The following is an 18080-nucleotide window of genomic DNA, read 5'->3' on the forward strand; positions in this document are numbered from 1 at the left end:
GGGGCAGTTTGGAGGCTGTTGGTCTCTGGTATCATTTGTTGTCTCTTGTGTAACTTCTTATTGCCTTTTAGACTGTCCTAGTTTCATATGTTGTAGCTTTCTGCGTGTCACCATAAACATATTACGTGATCTAAACAGAGAAAAGGCCTAGAGGCATCAAAGATCTTTATTTCCTGTAAATAAGTTTGAAATCGGGCTTGTTTGGATTCTGCATCGTCTTTGTTTAGGTGACCAGTGAACATCATGTCAGCCTGTCGAGTCAGAAGTGTTGTATGCTTTCTGTCTGGTGGATAACATCCTTCTGTTATTAATGTGATCTTTCTCTGTCCTAAACAGAGCCATCACCCTGGAGAATCAGCTGGTGATCCTTGGAACATCAGCGACCGACGCAGGAGGTTACTATGTCCAGGCAGTCAATGAAAAGAACGGGGAGAACAAGACAAGTCCCTTTATTCATCTCAACGTAGCAAGTGAGTACCCAAATTGTGGATAATGTGCTCTCACACTGAGGCTGCAGACAGGATTCACAAAGGCTGCCCCAATAAAAAGAGCCTTGCTGACAAAGGATGGGACCTTTTAAAGGAGGTCAGCTTTTCCTGCTTGGTTTGGAGCACACTAAACTCCTTGTGTAGTAGGAGGGACCTAAGAGAGTAGATGCCCTCGACAAATCACCCTCAAAGCCTTTTGTCTGGCAGTTGATTTTGTGCCAGGCAGGTACCCGGTGATATTCCTCACTATTTATTGTGAAGGTGTGATTATAATTTCTTTTTAATGCAGGGGTTTATAACGTGTTGTTTTCCATTGCGAGTAAGTAAACAAGTCACTCTTCTGAGTGCAAATTTATTTATGAATCTATTCCCAGTCTGTGGCATTGTTTTTACCTGGAGTTATCACAGAGTCCCAGGGAACATGCATTTCATTGTTATTACTTATTATTTTACATTACACAAATTGTATTAACACCACCATTACAGAGGAATTCCAGGAGTGGCTTTTGCAGCAAAGTGGAGGGAAAAGCAGCAGAGCACTGGGGTCAGAGAGATGACTGCACACTAAATATGCTGATGTGCACATTCAGCAGAAGTGTACACTTGTAAACTATTGTAGAACATTTAGTAAACGTGTTTGCATGAAAAATTAATATTCTAAATGTGTAGAATGGTTTGACTCCTTTTCTGAACCATTTGATAAAGGTATTTTTAATGTAGCAGGGAGATAGGGAGTGTGTTATTCTGCTGTGGGGACAGGGAGGTTTATAGTTCTGATTGAACAAGGAAGAGCTGCTGGGGGTACACTGCTGATGACAGTGGCAGCTTCACTGACAGGCTGCTCTCGTGGTTTGGGCTTTGAGAAGATGCAAGAGTCAGCTCTAGATCACTTGGCACGATGAGGTGCCAGCCATCTCTTCATCTTGGGTGCCATTAGATTTGGGACAATCCCTGTTGGCTCGTTTTCTTACAAGAGCAAAACGTGGGAGTCTGGAGTTCTGGGCAGGAAAATCTGGCAAAGTGGCTTTGGAACTTGGTTTGTGTTTATCAGAAGTTCATCTAAACCATGATGGTCCTGTGAAACATTTAATTTCTAAGAAGCTGAAATTACTAACAGGATTTCAAGGAAAGCCGTTCTTACCCAGGCAGTGGGGCTGGGATAAGTGGGGGCAGCAGCTGGATGGTTTGACAGGCAAGAGAGACAAACCTTTGTTGTTTTCTTCTGGATAAGTATCTCAACTAAATGAACTGCTCAGGGGTTTTATGTGTATCTTTCTGAAGTGGAAATAATATTCCAAATCCACTTGTGAATTCTGGCTCTACTGTGGCATGTAGATTGTAAACATTATTATTTCTGACAGTATGAAGAGGTTTGCTAACACTTTAGTAATTTCATTTTTAAAGCAAATTTGTATTGTTTGTATTATGTGACCAATAACATACTTCCCACTATAATTTCATATCTTAATTAATGCTAGAAATAGTCTGTGATCATGCATGCATAACAAGTGCTATGCAAAGCATAGTACAGGCATATGGGAAAGAAAACACTCCAAAACGCTTACAGACTTGATACCGTGACTGCAAAGTCTGTCTGGAATGGGGAAAATAGGAAAGATAAAATGGATAAAAGAAAAAGAAGCATGAGACAAGATGGAAAGCCAGAAATGAATTTGGTTTTAAAATTAATAGCAGCCAATGAGGTTTTTAAATTGACACCTTGATATTCAGGATTATTAACACTCCCTGTGTGTTGAAGGAAGGCATTGGCTGTAAGGCATTAGAGTCTAAAGAAAATGAGATTAAACTGGTCATTTTAAACTTTGATCTGGGGAAGAAACGTGTGATACATTACGTGGAAGTGAGTAAACCTTCTTGGTCCAGTAACAGAAAATAATCAGGCCAAAATATAGCCCTGAAGCAACGTGCAGAGAATGGTTGCAGAAAAATGATGTATTTTTGGAAGAGTAGTAAAGAATTCAAGGAAGAGGTTGGAAACAGATTGTTAAAGGTACATCCAGGTGAGGAAGATACCACGTTGAATTGTCACTGTCTGAATCCTATTGGACGTTAGGAGCGATGACACTTGTAATTTTCCATTAGGACGAGCATCTAAAATTTAAAACCAGTTTAACCAAAATGAAATGAGCCACAAGTGAAGTGGAATATCCAATCTCTGTACGAGTAGATTAAATATTAATTATTGAGTTCAACCTTGCTCCGTGACTCAGCTGCACATTTCCACTGTTATTGAGGGCAGAAGGAAAAAAACCTGTGGATAATTCCCAGGGCAGTCATTCACTGAGAGCAGCGTTAGATATGCATAGCTCGTTATTCCTTGAAGGAGACTGGTGTCAGATTTGCTCCAGCCTGTAAGAAAAGCACATTTGCAGAATCATTCTACCAGCTGAGAAAGCTGTAAGCTGTCCTGTTCTGCTCCAAAATACAAGACTGACAGCAGGAGAAAGGTCTGGCTCTGAGCTAAGCAGGAGATGAGTTACAGGGGCCTCATTTTGCAGGTTAAAGTCAGTGTTGAATTGTGGCTGAAGGTAAATGGAGCTTGAGCAACATCTGGGAAATACACTGAACTATCCTTCAATTAGTAATTATGTTTGATACACGTGGAATAAAAAGATTAGAGGATGTTGAACAAAAACAATCTAAAAGCCCCAATCATAAGGAATTCTGTAGCAGGGCTCCAAGTATTAATGGTAAAGCCATTTTGTTTCTCGTCAATCTAACCTGAGATTAGCTCAGTTGGTTAGTGCTAATAACAAGGTTGTGGTTTTGATCCCAGTATGGGCCTTCTACTTAAGAGTTGGACTTGATGATCCTTGTGAGTCCCTTCCAAGTCAGAGTATTCTGTGAAACCCAGAACTCAGAGTCCCAACACCATGAAGTCTTACACCCACCCATCGCCCCTGATTACCAACTTAACACTGGAAAGCTGGGAAAGAGCTTCCAAAGGAAGCCTTCAGGTGCTTCTGCTGCACTTGGGTTTGTAGTACGGATCTTAAAAACAAACAAACAAAACAACCCAACCAAACAAAAAAACCCTCAAATCCCCCAAAAAGAAGGATTAAAAAAACCCCATCAACCAAAACTTTCCCCAGAAATACTCAAAGAGAACAGGGGAAAAAAATGATACATGGTACTTTGTTGTAGGCTGCGCCACTTCAACGTGAACGTTTTTTTTGGAGGGGAAGAAAGGGGGAGCAGGGGCGTCAAGAGCTTCTTAACGAAGCCACAAGGATTTCTGGTGTGTGTAAGTCAAGAGTTTTAAGTAGGTTTATTAGGAAGGGGGAAAATAATGAAAGATTCATAGGGAGCTTTTTATTGCCGCGAGGAGCTGGCTGAGGTATTTACTGCCGTGTACGCAATGCGTGTCCTTGTTGCTTTATGATGTGACACCACGGCCGGGCTCTGGTGCCACTGGAGGAGAAGTTTGCAAAGCCCTGCTGAGATGGTTCTATTATTAACTTCAGCGCTGTGAGCACCGCCAGCCCAGGCCCAGAAACTTTTTAACAGTTCTGCGTGGCTATTTCGGAGGTATTCTGTGAAAAATCGGGGCAAGTGGGCCTCAGGAAATGATTTAAATGGCAGGTTTGCAAAAGGTGGGTGTGTGTAAGCTGTTTTGACAGCTTAGATGCTCCTGCCTCAATTGGTTTCGTGGCGCTAATCGTCTGGAACTGCAATTCAGGGCCTTGCTCCTGGACCTTCTTGTTAAGCTGTGAAATATTGAGATGCATGTCGCCTCGATAGATTTATTAGTAAATTAGATAGTCTCCAGACCTATTGGTAACACTGGGAGATACAGAGTGTTCTGCAGCCTGATGTCATTTTCTGATGCAGGCGTTGTGAAAACGGAAAACAAGATTGATGAAAATTTTAAAAACCTTGCCAGCCAGCATTTCTGAAGAGTCAAAGATAATAAAGCCAATTATCATTTAACGAAGATAAATTTTTCCCTTGGGCACTGGCAATGCTCAAAGAAAAAAAAAACAAAAAAACAACAAACAACCCACATTTAAAAAAAAAAAAAAAAAAAAAGTTGGGGACAGAAAATTAAGCTCCTGGCTTGGTTGTATTGCAATTAATTTAAAGTATGAGGGTGTCATGTTGTTCTGCCCAACTTCCACTTGCAACCAGAAGAATTTTATTTTGTTATGGCAGACATTGACATGAGGCTAAATAGACCCCATTTGTCTCTGGTTGGTGCCTATTTTGTTCTTCAGTTTAATGTACTGAAACATAAATTTTCCAGACAGGAAAAGTCCCATTTCAGGCTTGCAGGGACTGAATTTGCCCCAGAGTTCTTCTTTGGCTTGTTTTCTGTTATAAAGAAATGTTCTCATGATTGCACAAGATTGTTTAGGTCACTTTTAGTGTCTGTAAGAATTAAATCTTCTTTATGTTGTTGGGAAAGGGACGGGGTGAAGGTGCCACGTTACCTGTCGGTGTACTTGGTAGGATGTCCCTCTCGACATCCTTCTGTCAGGTTTGCTAAGAAGAGAAGTTTTCAGAAGATCCTGGGCAGACATTTTCCTCTCTGGAAGAGAGCATTTCACTAACATAATTCTTCATATTAACCGTCAGGGTTTGTTCAAGTCAGCAGATGTTGAGGATCCTTCATGGATATGTTTGAAGCGTTCTGCTGCATGAATTTTTCATAGCTAGTTCCAGCTTTCAGGTGTAGGCAGGAAAAAGGAAAAAAGGAATGGGCTGGCACCCCCAGGGAACAGATATTTCCATTCTGACGTCAGAGGCACACAAGCTCTATAGAGTTGTCAAACTGGTTTTAGTTCATGCCAAGAGAATTTACTTCTCTCAGCCTCTGCAGGTCAATGCTGTTGAGGTGAAATTAGTGCTTCGATGATGCCTTTTTTTCCCCCCACTTTTTGGTTTTATTTTGCTGGGGGAAGGAGAAGGAATCTGGGATGAGATGAAATTGCATTTCTGTGCCGTGATTGTACCTGATTGCCTGAGGTTGTGACCAAATACTGGGGAAGTCCAACATAGCACAGCTCAGCCCTCTGGGCACTGGTTTTTAAGTCTCTCTTTGAAATGATCTCATTTGTTTCCCGTTTCCTCAAAGGTTTTGCTTTGCTCTTTGTCAGGCAGGATTTCCAGGAAGGATATCATAGTGTGGTTACATGAGTAAATGTGTGCCTTCTGCTTTGACTGACACTTCACATTGCTCTGTCATCCCAAATGTTAATTTGAAGGGGGACTGTAGAAGTCTTTGGGGTTCAAAACTGAACCTTAAGGACACGTTCTGTGTAAATGCCATCTTTAATACTCTGGTAAAACAGTGTCTAAAGGCTTCTTCAATTGTAGCTCCAATCTGCTCTAATTCTAAAGGACACACACTTTAAAATGGGGATCTTTTTTTTCTTATTATTTTGAGAATAGAGTGCAGATTAACCATCCACTCGAGATGGATGTATGTATTTAAGTCAAATGCATTTTAGTAACAATAATAACTATAAGAAAAAGGACTAAATTGAGTTAGTGTTAAAGATTTGGATTTGATATATTGGAACAAATGTTAGTTTAAGCTTCATCCAGAGCTGGAAATTTCAGTGGAGGCTGATATTCTCTATGGTTACTCTATTATCTACTGCAAAAGTGACACTGTACTGCAGTATAGACTGATTTTATATGCATTACAAAGAAATAGCAGATGATGTTCAGGATTTATCAGCATTCTTGGACTCCAGATTTCATTGTTGGGGTTTTTTTAAAGCATCAGCCAGATCTCTTCCATAATTCTCTACTTTTCTTCTCCTTAAAGGAAAACTTTCCTCACTTTTGACTGTAGTGACATAGAGGGAAACCTGTGGTTAAAATGATAGATTGCTAAAGTTCAGGAATAATAAAGGTGAGCCAAAAAATCTCTGTGGCAGCTCGAGCTTTTCATTGGGTTTCTTCAGATAAATAACAGAAATATTAGTTGGTCTCCAATTTCCTTTTCCTCTGCACTATTTTTGATAATTCTTGTTTCCACACAGGGTGCCTCTGCTGCAGCCCCTGTCCCAGGCAGCCACTGTCTCCTGTGCTGGTAGTTTTTGCAATGAAAAGATGTTAAAATGAACTGTCTCTAAGATTATTTCAGCCTGAGTATTGAAGGGAACTTAAACAGCCAAAATCAGCGTAAAACGTATTTAAATATCTGGCACTTAATTTTCATCATATTGCATCAACAAATGTAATGAAGCTTTAAATGCATGCTTTATGGGAAGAATAGTTATTTCCTTTTCTCCTAAATGCAACAATACAACCCTGTTGTTGTGGGGACTCCTCAGTGGCTGGTGAAGCTGTGGAATTGCACCCGAATGGAGTGTCTGTGCCTTCAGCATATGCACATCCATTATGCATTTTGCTCTGACAAAGTGGCAAATGCTGAAGTTTCTATAATCAAACGTGTTATTTTAACGTGGCTTCTTGTTGCACTTGTCTGGGCATGAGGTTTGGGGTTTTGTCTGGAAGATCTGGAATGCACACACACACACACACACACACACACACACACACACGCTCCAAATCCCGGGTTGTCTCCTAAACCCTTTATTTATATCTGACACTTGCAATTAATCTCTCCCTATCCCTAATCACTTTTGCTATTACATTCATCGGAGTGATTTGTATCCTATCTCTGCCACTGCTCTGTAATTGATATGTGGGGATAAGGGATTCTTAGAGGACACAAACAAGGAAAAGAGAAAATTGAATTTACCTTGCAATCATTTTATAAAATGTGACACACATCAATTATACATGCCAGCCAGGAAAATGCCATCTTGAACAAACTGTGATGATTTGTTGGAGGACCAGCATAAGAGAAATGCCAGAAAACTTCTCTGAACAGAAAAGTATTGCTGGTTCAACAGACACACTCTTTCAATCTCACTGGTCCACCTACAATGTTTTTAAATAATACTGCAGAATTTACAAAGAAAATCTAGTTTTTGATCAGTGCTTTTCTTCAGTCAATCTTGTACTAATACTCCAGGGTGGAATAAGATGAAAGGGAGCTGTTGGAATAAACATTGTTTTGATCAGACATAAAAAGATGTTGTTGGTTACTCAAGATTGAATCATCTTTCATGGGCTAAAACGGTAAAATCGATAGTATAGTCCAGTTCCAATTTAACCACATTCCACCATGAACATATTTCTATTTAGTTTCCCTTTTCCATTTCAGAGCAGTGAGAAGTGAATTTTCTCGCTCTGGTGTAATTACTTTGTGCTCATGATTGGTTCTAATTGTTGGCATGAGAGGAGCAGTTCCTGTCCATACCTGTAAAGTTAAGTAGTACTGTGGGGTCTTTGAAAAGCTTTTTAATATGTACTGATAATGTTACAGAAACGAGTGTTGAGTATGCAGATGACTAATATGGTAACAGTAATAGGAATCATAAAACATAAGATTTAAGTCCAGTGATATTCAATGCTGGTGGCTTCCAGGAGCTTGTCAGTATGGCAAACAGTTTTTTTCCCCAGAACTCTTTATTTCTCTATCATGTACACCCCAGATCCAATTGGACTTTCTGAGAACTCCCAGAGCAGGCAGAAGGGCAGTGATTTGTAGGCATTTGTAAAGGGATTCATGTTTCAGTTTATGTAAGACTCATAATTCTGAAGCTTTAGGAGGAGCAGCTACTGGAGACTGGCTTATTAATTTACCCCTTTTGAACATGGTTTCTTATGAATCCCCTTCTGCTCTGCCAAACTCCTGGAGTATTCCACGTAGCTGACTTGAAGTATTTTGCTTTGTTTCCCATCTTTACACAGTGGGATGTATTTAAAGTATAATTTTCATTTCTTTAAAGTTGCTAAACCCTTTTGAAGGTGCTTTTTATTAAAAAACAGCAAGAATCTCTAACTCACTGAAGTGAACTTGAGCTTAAATATGCTATTTGAAGGGGAAAACCCCCAACATTTAGAGAAAACCATGCCAGGAGTTGGATTTCAGTGATGCTTGTGAGTCCCTTCCAGCTCAGGATATTCTGTGATTCCATAGTACATGTGCTGGTCTCAGATGACATGAGTTGTCTTGACCAGTCTGTGAGTGAGACGATAAAAAGCTACAAAGCACTTCCTCAGGAAGATAATGAGGAGCATCTCATTTCTTATGAATTGGATAAATTTGCAGCATGTTGAGTGTTTTTTTTTTTTTTTTTTTTTTTTTGATTCATAGAGGAAGGACTCTCTTTTCAATTTAGAACAGAAGTAATTTAGGAACTATTTGATAGAATTCTTAAAATTGTCGTGTTAGGCAAGCCTGAAATGTCTTATAGACAATATAGATAAGGAATAATAAATATGGTCAAACCAGATGTTTAGTGGAATAAGTTTTGCACTTAGTTACTGCAAAAGCCTAAATATATCCTGAAGATTGTCTTCCACATGCTAAAGGTCTGCTTGGCAGAACTGCCCTGCCAGCATATTTACAAAAGCTTGTTTTCATCTCAAGCTTTCACAAACATATGGTTGCTTGAGGGTTATCATTTTTAAACTCTTCATGTAAAAGAGGTTTTTAATTTCTTCTCAATATACATAATAAACCAGTAAAATTGAACAAGGATGGAAACTCCTAGGATGTCTGTCCCATCCTTCTGCCAGATAGACATGATTTGTCCAAGTAATTGTAGAAGAGCAGACAACAGCCTGTGTGTGGACAGAAATGGAGGAACAGTGATTACAGCTACAACCCCAGCAGTGGAGAGTCAGGACAGGCAGAATTCAAGGTCACCTGTAAAGCTATAAATATTCCACTTCTAGATTTTAGTAAGGCCTTGCTATGAATTTTAAAATAATGTAGAATAATTGGTTTTCCCTTCCCCATTTGTAATAGGAAGAGAAACTCGGGGCTGGCCATAACCTGGGTTGCCTCACCTGGTGTGTGTAAGAGCTGCATCGATTTCCTGTCCCCTTGGCTGTGCCGTGGGAGCTGTAAATTGCCAGTCCAGGATGTTCGTTATCCCTCGCTTTTGTGCTGCTCGGTTTCACATATTGTACTTTGCAGCTGGGGAGTGGTGAGACATCCCAGTAATCCAAGGGCTGGGTTGTTGGTTGGGTTTTTTTTTCCCTTACAGACTGTGCTGTAAGGTGCTGGAAGCAAGGATTTCTTTTCATGTGCAGAACTATTTTCTACACTTTAAAACCCTTTAAAAAAATAATCCAGAACTCTGCTTTTTTTATGATGGAAAATTCATTCTGGCTGCTGAACGTGGGAACGAAGTTACAGCTCCCGTAATCTGGGAGAACATCATTGTTAAATAGTGTGTCTTTAAAGGACTGTAAGCTTTCTGTGATAAAAATGGAGCACAGCAGCCAGGAAAATGCACACAAACATCCTGGTCTCTAAGGCCCTATTTGTGCAAAATTTTTGCTCGGTTTTCTCCTGCTATGTTTGCTGTTAAATATCTTTACAAGCTGGGGACAAGTAGCTTCTGCTGTTGTCTGTAGGGGAAAATTCTGCAGTGGACATTGTTTTGGGTAAAGAAGGAGAGAGACAAGTTGTGACTGGTGGTTGTTTTTATTCCCCGCTTGCTTGTTATGCACTAAGGAGGGATAAGAAGAGAAGTTTGCTGTTTCACTCTGTGGTAGCTGCATTTTGATCTGCTCATAAACCTGACTTAGTAAGGGCTTGGTGAAGGCTTAAAAAGCCAGCAGGGCTGTACCTTCTGCAAATGCTGGGAAAGAAACTGCAAAGCCTGTGCTGCCTTCAGCCATCCTTGTGGACTTATCAGATATCTGTGAGTGATACTGTCAGAGCTATTAAAGAAAGTAATTGGTAGCGAGTGATTAAAATTGCAGATGGCCTTTTCAAGGTGATTATGAATATTAAATCAGGTCAGTAAAAGCGAGCTAAAAAGGCCCATGAAACCAAAAAGTGAATATGCTGAGGATAATTGCGTGAGAAGAGGATCTTGCAGATGTGCCATGCTCATCTGATCCCCCCTCAGCCCATCAATCAATCAACCAACCAACCAACCAGAAAGACCCCAAGAAGCAAGATAATTCAAGTGGGCCTATTGTTTCAAAGGAGGTGGAACTAAATATCTCCCTTTCTTAGGCTGTAGATTCCTCTGTGCAGAGAATTCGGTGCGTCTCACTCCTCTTTAATACAGAAAATTACTCCAGGTCCATCGCTGTTGTCGTTGAGCAGTGACAGGTCCCCAAAGTCCCCTGTGCCAGGCGATGCTGAGTCATTAACAGTGATCTTTTCCTGTTCTTTTCCAGTTGTAAGTGATTATGACAAACGTTTCTTTCCACATCGCCCTGGAACAAGGCCAAGAAACGCTGTGGAGTGACTTAATTTCATTTGGTGATCTTTATCTCACAAAGCAAAGGTTATGTGGGAGGTGTTTTGTTTTCTTTTTTTTTTTTTTTTTAACTGAAAAATCCTAAGGTTCTTTTTGTCCTGTGATTTAAAATGGAAACTTCAGATGCAAACAGAGATAAAGGTAGAGCAAAGTGGAAAAAATAAATATCTTTCTTTCGAGCTCTGCTTACTTGCAGGTGTATTTTTATACAAATGCTGAGTGCTTTCACATATATCTAAATAGCTTGTGAACTTGGAGCCTGAGGGGTTGTTTTCTTGTGCATATTGTGATTATAGACTCATCACTTTCAGACCAATTTCATGCTTTCAAATAGAATTTTGTATGGTTGCTTATACTCCAATGTCTTATTATTGTATTGATCTCAAACATCATGCTGACCCATCTGATCTGCTCTTAACTCTAAAACACCATGGGATTTAGTGGGAAGATTTATAGAAATGTGCTTTGCAAATATTGTTTACTATCTTTGGTGGAACAGGAATCATTTGTTTAATCATTTGAGAAGCTCTCTTGCCTTTAGACAATATTTCTGTTTACCTGGATTTTGTGGTCGTTGTACTGTTAGTGAATTTGTTGCTTATTGATTCTTCATCTCAATTAATACTCTTTCACTTAGAGTTATTCCCTTGGTGAATTTGATAGAGAATTTTGCTCATTCCACTACAGTAATACTGATTTCTAACCATATTGGGTTAGGAACTGGTTTATGGCCTCCATGACAAAAACATCTGTATCATGCCAGTATTTTTAAGGCTTTTCTAAAAAATACTCAACTTACTGGTTCATTGCTAGTTAACGCAGCAAATATGTTTTAAGGGAGAAGTGATTTAACTTTCCTTTAACTGTGGAAAGGCAAGCAGTGCAAATAGCCAGTACCCAACATTGTGGGAAATTAAAAAAAGAGGAGGATTTTTTTTTTTTTAATTGTTTTATTTTTTTGGAGGTGGAGAGGAGGGGAAGGCAGTGATCCCATGGTGGCTGACAGATCTGGTGTGTCCACTGAAGAACAGGGTCATTTACACCTCACAGGCTAATGGGGAGAAATAAGGAATCTGGCAGATCATTCAGGACTTGGTAGTGACTGCTGAATTCCTGTCTTGAGTAAAATGCAGAATTCATTTGGAAAAAAAAAAAACAAGTCTGGGGTGGTTTGAGCATTTTTGTTGTAGCTCGTAATGGTGTTGCTGCAGTCAGCTGGGCTGCTTGGGGAGGGCTTTTTGATGATTTAAAGATGGAGAAGGCAGTGCAATTTTTAAAATTCACAGATAAATCTTTTTTTACAAGGCTGTTAGAAATGTTTTCAAAGGGTGTTTGTAATGGAAGAAGTGACAGACCTCTAATTAGTGTGGCAGGATGAGACTGCAGCGTCTGTGAGAGGGATGAAATAACACTGTTTATCTCTCGAGTTTATGGCTAGCAGATGCAGGTAGATAGTGTTTTTCTTGGTTCATTCTTCCACTGCACATACAAGAGGAGGTGTTTTTAATTTTGTCAAAATATTTCCGAGTTGTGAAACTTAAAACTTACAAGTTACGAGTTTACTGTGAATAATGACCAAGCTGTTTTCCTGCAGCCTTTTGCACGCACTGGTTCTTAAAGGCAACTTCCCTTCAGGACTATGTTTTGCTACTTTTAAAGCAATAAAGCTATTATCTGTGTGTTTCAAGTAGAGGCTTATGAAGTCAGCTGACAAGATTTTATTGCAATTTTTAAAAGACTGGGTTTTAATGAGTCAATTATCTCATTTCAGGTTTGTGTGACTCAGGTGATTCATTTCAGTTTCACTTCACAATGTCACAAACAACCTTGATGACTTCTTGGTATGTCTTAATGTCATATTTACACAGCCCTCATGGCACAGCGCACCAGTGGAATGGGAAGTGCAAAGCTCCTTTGTGTGCTAATGCTGAAGATGAGACGTTTGTCATAAATCCTTATCCTTAACAGAGTGGTATTTTTGAAATATTAATCAGAAGCGAGTATGATTTACCAAAGTAATATTTGTGGTTGTATCTTTTAGTAAGAATTTTCCAAAGTGAATTTACCCTTCGTGCTGCAGCGTAGGCTGTGGGATTTGTAGGAAGTTCTGTCAATGAGTGCAAACATCAAACACCAATCCTATCTGTGCTGCCCACCCTTCTCAATCCACAAGAAATGGTCACTGGGAAAACACTGCCCTGTATCAAAAGCCTCTGCAATTCAGCTCACTTTAGCATCCTATTATGTTTGTCTGACACAGCTATTACAAAAACAAGGAAGGGAACACAGTTGTTCCAGACAGTTTGTGTGTTGTAAAGAACAGGATGCGTTGTGAGACCTGTCAGCTCTTGAAATATGACACAACCACCCCTTTTTCTTTTTTAAGGGTACATTGGTGTGTTTTAAGTGGTCTCTGTGTCCTTAACTGTAGTGGGCCTGTGGTTAGAATGAGGCAAAGGTGAGCTGAATGGAGCAATCAATTCCAGATGAAGAGAGCCATCAGAATTGTCTAATGCTCACTCTGACCTCTGCAGATTCAGCACTGGCGAGGGAGGGGGCTTGTCTTTACAGCCAGAGTTGTTCCTTTTGATGAGCCCTTAAGAACAATCTCAGATATCTCTGCTCTTCCTCCTTGATCACCAAGGGAACTTTAAAATCAGTGTTTCAGAAGGAAATCCTGGGTAGCAGTCTCTGGAAATGTGCAGAGCTCACCAGAACTGTATGATAGGTAATATAAAATCTCAGTGAGAAGTGTGGATCCTGATTGAGAGAAGGAGTGCACTGAATCAGAAAAAACATATCTGGCTTGGAAAGCATTGCTTCCACTGGGCTGTAGATCACAGTTTTATGAGCTTTGCAGAAGATGGGGACAGTTCTAACAGTTCTATATTTTTCTTTTTTCCCCCCTTAAGAATGTATCATATGCAATCCATTCCAAAATTGCAAAGTAAGCTTAAGAAGGAATAAGAACCCTCTCTAAGTCACAGCAGGTTATATTGCAAGTAATTCTCATTTTGCCATTTTTCTTTGATTTTCTCAAACTGTGAATTTTGAAACAAAATAACCAAGTTGTTTATGCAGTTAAGGATTTATGGGAATGTGATTCTCATTCACAAGGCGGGGGGGGGGGGAGAATTCCTTTTTACAATATGCCACCATGATCCTGAAGTAATTCAGAGATTGATTTGTAAAACATTCTGAATCAATTAAGGCTTTAATCAGCAAGCAGCAAACTTCAGATGGCTCGTGGACTAATTTTACCATCTCCCATCAACACGAACCTAAGCTGGAAAAAGAAAACAATTAAGAGGATGTAATTATCTGTCCTGATTACTGAATTAGAAGAGTTTGTGTTTATTCCATCGCTATGCAAAAAGAGAAATCTGCTTTGAAAAACAATTTGAGGCAGCTACTAAATTGCCAGGGGTTTGCAGGGTGCAGTGGAGATGTCTGCTAGGCCAGTTTGGGGAGAAGTTTGTTATCCACAACTGTCAGACAAGTACTGTCTGTCAAGCTTTGGAGGCTGTTACCCAAAAGCTGGGTAGTGCTGCATGCAAGTTCTGGTACAGTCTTTTTCCTCCCTGTGCTTAAAGTTAGTTTGGATTTTCAAGGCAGAGTCTCATCTACATTCACTTGTCCAAGCCCGTCTCAGGTGACTGTATGTAGTGATCACAAAAAACTCTTTCTAGAAGTCAGGATTTGATGTTTAAGTTCCCATCTGAAGACAAGCTTTGCTCTTCCATCCCTGCATGATCAAACTGTGGTTGTGTCTTCTTTCTACCAAGTGGAGCTACTTTAAGTTACTGGTGTTTAACATCAAATGAGGAGAGCCTGTAGAAACATAGCAAACTATTACATAATTCTTTCTCAAACCAGACTTTTAGATTTGGTGGGATTTTTATTTTCAGCTTAGCAGAGAGATAAATACAGATTTGTGGTAGACCTTTGCTTGCCCTTTTTATCATCCCAGATCTGATCAGAATCCACAAATTGCATAAAACCTCTCATAAACCCCCAGCTTACAACACCAATGTAATTTCTCTTTGAATATTTAGCAGAATGTTAATCCTGGCATATTTAGCTGCCACGCTGAAGGATTGTTGCTACAATTCTGTGCAGAGTTCTGAATAAATGTCCAGAACTCCAGTGAGTTATAGGTCAATTACAGTAATTGGAAAGAAAAGTAAACAAGAAGCCTTAGTAGTATCCAGCAGGAGTGATGCCTTTATTTTTTATTAATGAGCAGTAAACAAGCCTGTCATCAATCACTGACTTTGAAAAATGTACCATATAACTTGCTCCTATAAATGGTATCATTTCTGTGTAGTATATGTGTCTCTTGGTAGTTCTGGGTTTATTAAATACTGTTGAACAGAATTTTCGGTTGAATGAGATTAAAACTGTTGTCTTAAGAAAAATGAAGTTTACTTAAGCAGCAAGAGATAAAACTGCCTCAGCATAGAACCACAGAATGGTTTGGCTTGGAAGGGACCTTAAAAGTTCATCTCATTCCAACCCCCTGCCCCGGGCAAGGACACCTTCCACTGGCCCAGGTTGCTCCAAGCCCCGTCCAACCTGGCCTTGGACACTCCCAGGGATGGGGCAGCCAAAGCTTCTCTGGGCAACCTGTGCCAGGGCCTGCCCACCCTCACAAGGCAAAATTCCTTCCCAATATATAACTGTAAATTTACCCTCCATCAACCTAAAGCTATTCCCCCTTATCCTGTCACTCCACACCCCTGTCCCAAGGGGAGAATCCCCTCCCTCATCATGTTGCCCACACTGCCAGGGTGCAGCCCAGGTTAAAGTTGTCTTTCTCAGCTGCAGGTGCCCATTGCTGGGTCTTGTTGAGCTTCATCCACATTTACTTCACTGAAGGCTGATTTTATAATGTTGATGATGTTCAAATAATGGTTTAGTATGATTTGAAACTTCACGTTGTTGTGAAATAAACTGCAAGTACAGTCACTGTACACATAAAAATTACATCCTGGCTGTTAGAACACACATATAAAGGCCCAACCAGTCTCTCATTTACACAGTATCACATAAATTAGACTTTAATAGTATTGTAATTTATGCAGATTTAAAAAATATATTTGACTTTCAGAGCCATAAAATGGGTTGGAGCATTATCATAAATGTAATTGTTACTGGTGTTGTCTAATGGTGTTTCATTTTTAAATTAAGAAAAATCCATAATGATAGGTGTGTTTGAGAGAAACAGATGATGAACACTGAGGCCCCTTGGTGTTAATCCTCTCTTCCTTCATTCAGTGCTGTGCACTACCTGGGCTTGATGGGTTGTGGTGCTTCTGGGAGGGACCTTCATGAACACCACCTTCCTCTTCAGAGACAAGAAATAACTGTTATTTACATTATTTGTCTTTGTTACCTAATCTGGAATGAGACAGTTTTTGCAAGGAAGAGTCTCTCTGGGGACATTCAGGCTGCCCTGAATGTGTGTGAAGGGCAGGAAGGGGGGAAATGACTTTCTGAGGAGTGTGATATTCTGAAGAGTCGGCTATTTCTGCAGGTTGAAGAAACAACAACTTGCTCTCCTCTCGCCACTTAAGCTCACGGAGTGTGGCAGGACAGATAATCATCAGTGCTGGGTTTCCTTGCACAGCTTTGTGAAATCTAAAAGAGCACTTGTTTAAAACTGGGAATTTGTTGCGTTGGTGGAATGCTGCAGAGAGTACTGAAAAAGCCTTGGAGAGGTCTCTAGGCTGACATAAACACATCCACAAAGGAGACTGCTGTGATTAGGAGACTGGAGAGAACAATAAACCAGAGAACGAATGTACGAAATAGTTTAAATTAAATTATTTCAAACTCACCTGAGGCTTTAAGTGCTCCTGACAACTTGTCCACTTTCTGTGAACCCTGAGGTCTTAACTGGGCAGAGATTTCAGGATGTATTTGAAGGACTGAGCGAGTTCCAGGCTGTGTCCCCAGTGCAGATGTGCTTTGGTCTCAGACCACTTGAGCAGCATTGGTGTTGCCATGAGTTTGTCAACAGTATTGGGAACAATTATGAAGGTACTGTGGATTTATCATGAGAAGAGAGTCAGGGGTGCTGTGGTTGTTGTAGTAACATCCTTATTTTAGTGTCATCCAAAATCCCTGTTAGGTGTTGCACCATCTGGATAAATGTGTTGCACTGGAATTGTTCTTGAGGGAAGGGAGTTCATGTTATTCTAGCAGGCTTCCACACAGGTTAACACAGGAAATACAGGGATTGAGGAATCTCATTTTTTAAAAATCAGTTCCCCCAGGGATGTGTCCATTGTGTATTTCTTTGGGTTGTTGACCTGGAATTCTTGCTGATCACAATTGTCTTGAAAGCATTCTAGAAATTCCTCTTCAAAACTCTCATTTCTCACAGGATTCTGAAATGATTAATGGAAAGGATCTCGTTGAGCAGGTTAGTGGTGTTTCACGCAGACTCAGTTGTGGAAGGAGAAGGCATCTGCGTGAGATCAAGACGTGCCTGGAGCACACAGTTCAAGGAAAAGAGTGAATTGCAATAAGCAGTGACCTGGTGGGAAGCAGAATCTTCTGCCAGAGCCACCTTCCTCTCTGTGCTGATGGACAGGCAGCATTTTGGACAGATATCATACAAAGAGATGAAAGTTTCTTAGAGAAACAGGCTTAGAAAGGCCACTTTTCTAATGGCTTGGGGAAAAGGACAGTCTGCAGTCAGTCTGCTCCTCTGAGGGCAAATAAATAGTAAATCTGATTTGCTGTGGAGACAATGAGTGGATTATTGAGAATGGGGACTATATGCAGAGCTGCTACCTCACCTGGTGAAATCCTATCAGCAGGAAAAGTTTTTGCTTACCAGGGCTGTCACAAGGTTTCTTTATTTACCAGCTGGGTCATGATGTATGTTAACAGACATCTTACCTACAGGAAATCCAGATGGCCTCCCTTCTCTTTCCTTTCTTCTCCTTCTAGATGGAAAAGGTCACAAGAAAAGCAGCAATGGGAATTCTTGCTGCCAGCACAAGATGCTCTTGACTATGCCTGCATCAGTCCCACAGACTTTAATTTCCTTTACACTGAACTAAGGTTAGACTCACTTAAAGGTCATTCTCTGTGCAATAGGGTTTGTTCTGCCTTTTATTTATTGAAAACAGCCTCTTTCCTGAGAACAAGGTTGTTTTCCTTGCTATTGCCTCCCCTCTTCTTAAGTTGCTTTTGAAAGGTGTTTCATTACTTGCTTAGCTCTAAAGTGATTTTTCTGATAGTGATAATA

General features: G+C 40.2%; 1 protein-coding gene across 3 annotated transcripts in view; it reads left to right on the forward strand.

Annotated features, from left to right (window-relative positions):
• The window catches only part of SDK1 (sidekick cell adhesion molecule 1), a 385943-nt gene that overhangs the window by 180517 nt on the left and 187346 nt on the right, over window positions 1-18080 (forward strand). For all 3 annotated transcript variants that reach the window (XM_027889459.1, XM_027889461.1, XM_027889460.1), the window contains exon 6: window positions 337-470. In XM_027889459.1, the coding sequence (XP_027745260.1) occupies window positions 337-470 (134 nt within the window). The remainder of the gene's footprint in view (window positions 1-336; window positions 471-18080) is intronic.

The sequence above is a fragment of the Empidonax traillii genome, unplaced genomic scaffold (genome assembly GCF_003031625.1).
Source record: "Empidonax traillii isolate 1590-97213 ecotype Southwest subspecies unplaced genomic scaffold, ASM303162v1 scaffold263:size1499331, whole genome shotgun sequence".
NCBI lineage: Eukaryota > Metazoa > Chordata > Aves > Passeriformes > Tyrannidae > Empidonax > Empidonax traillii.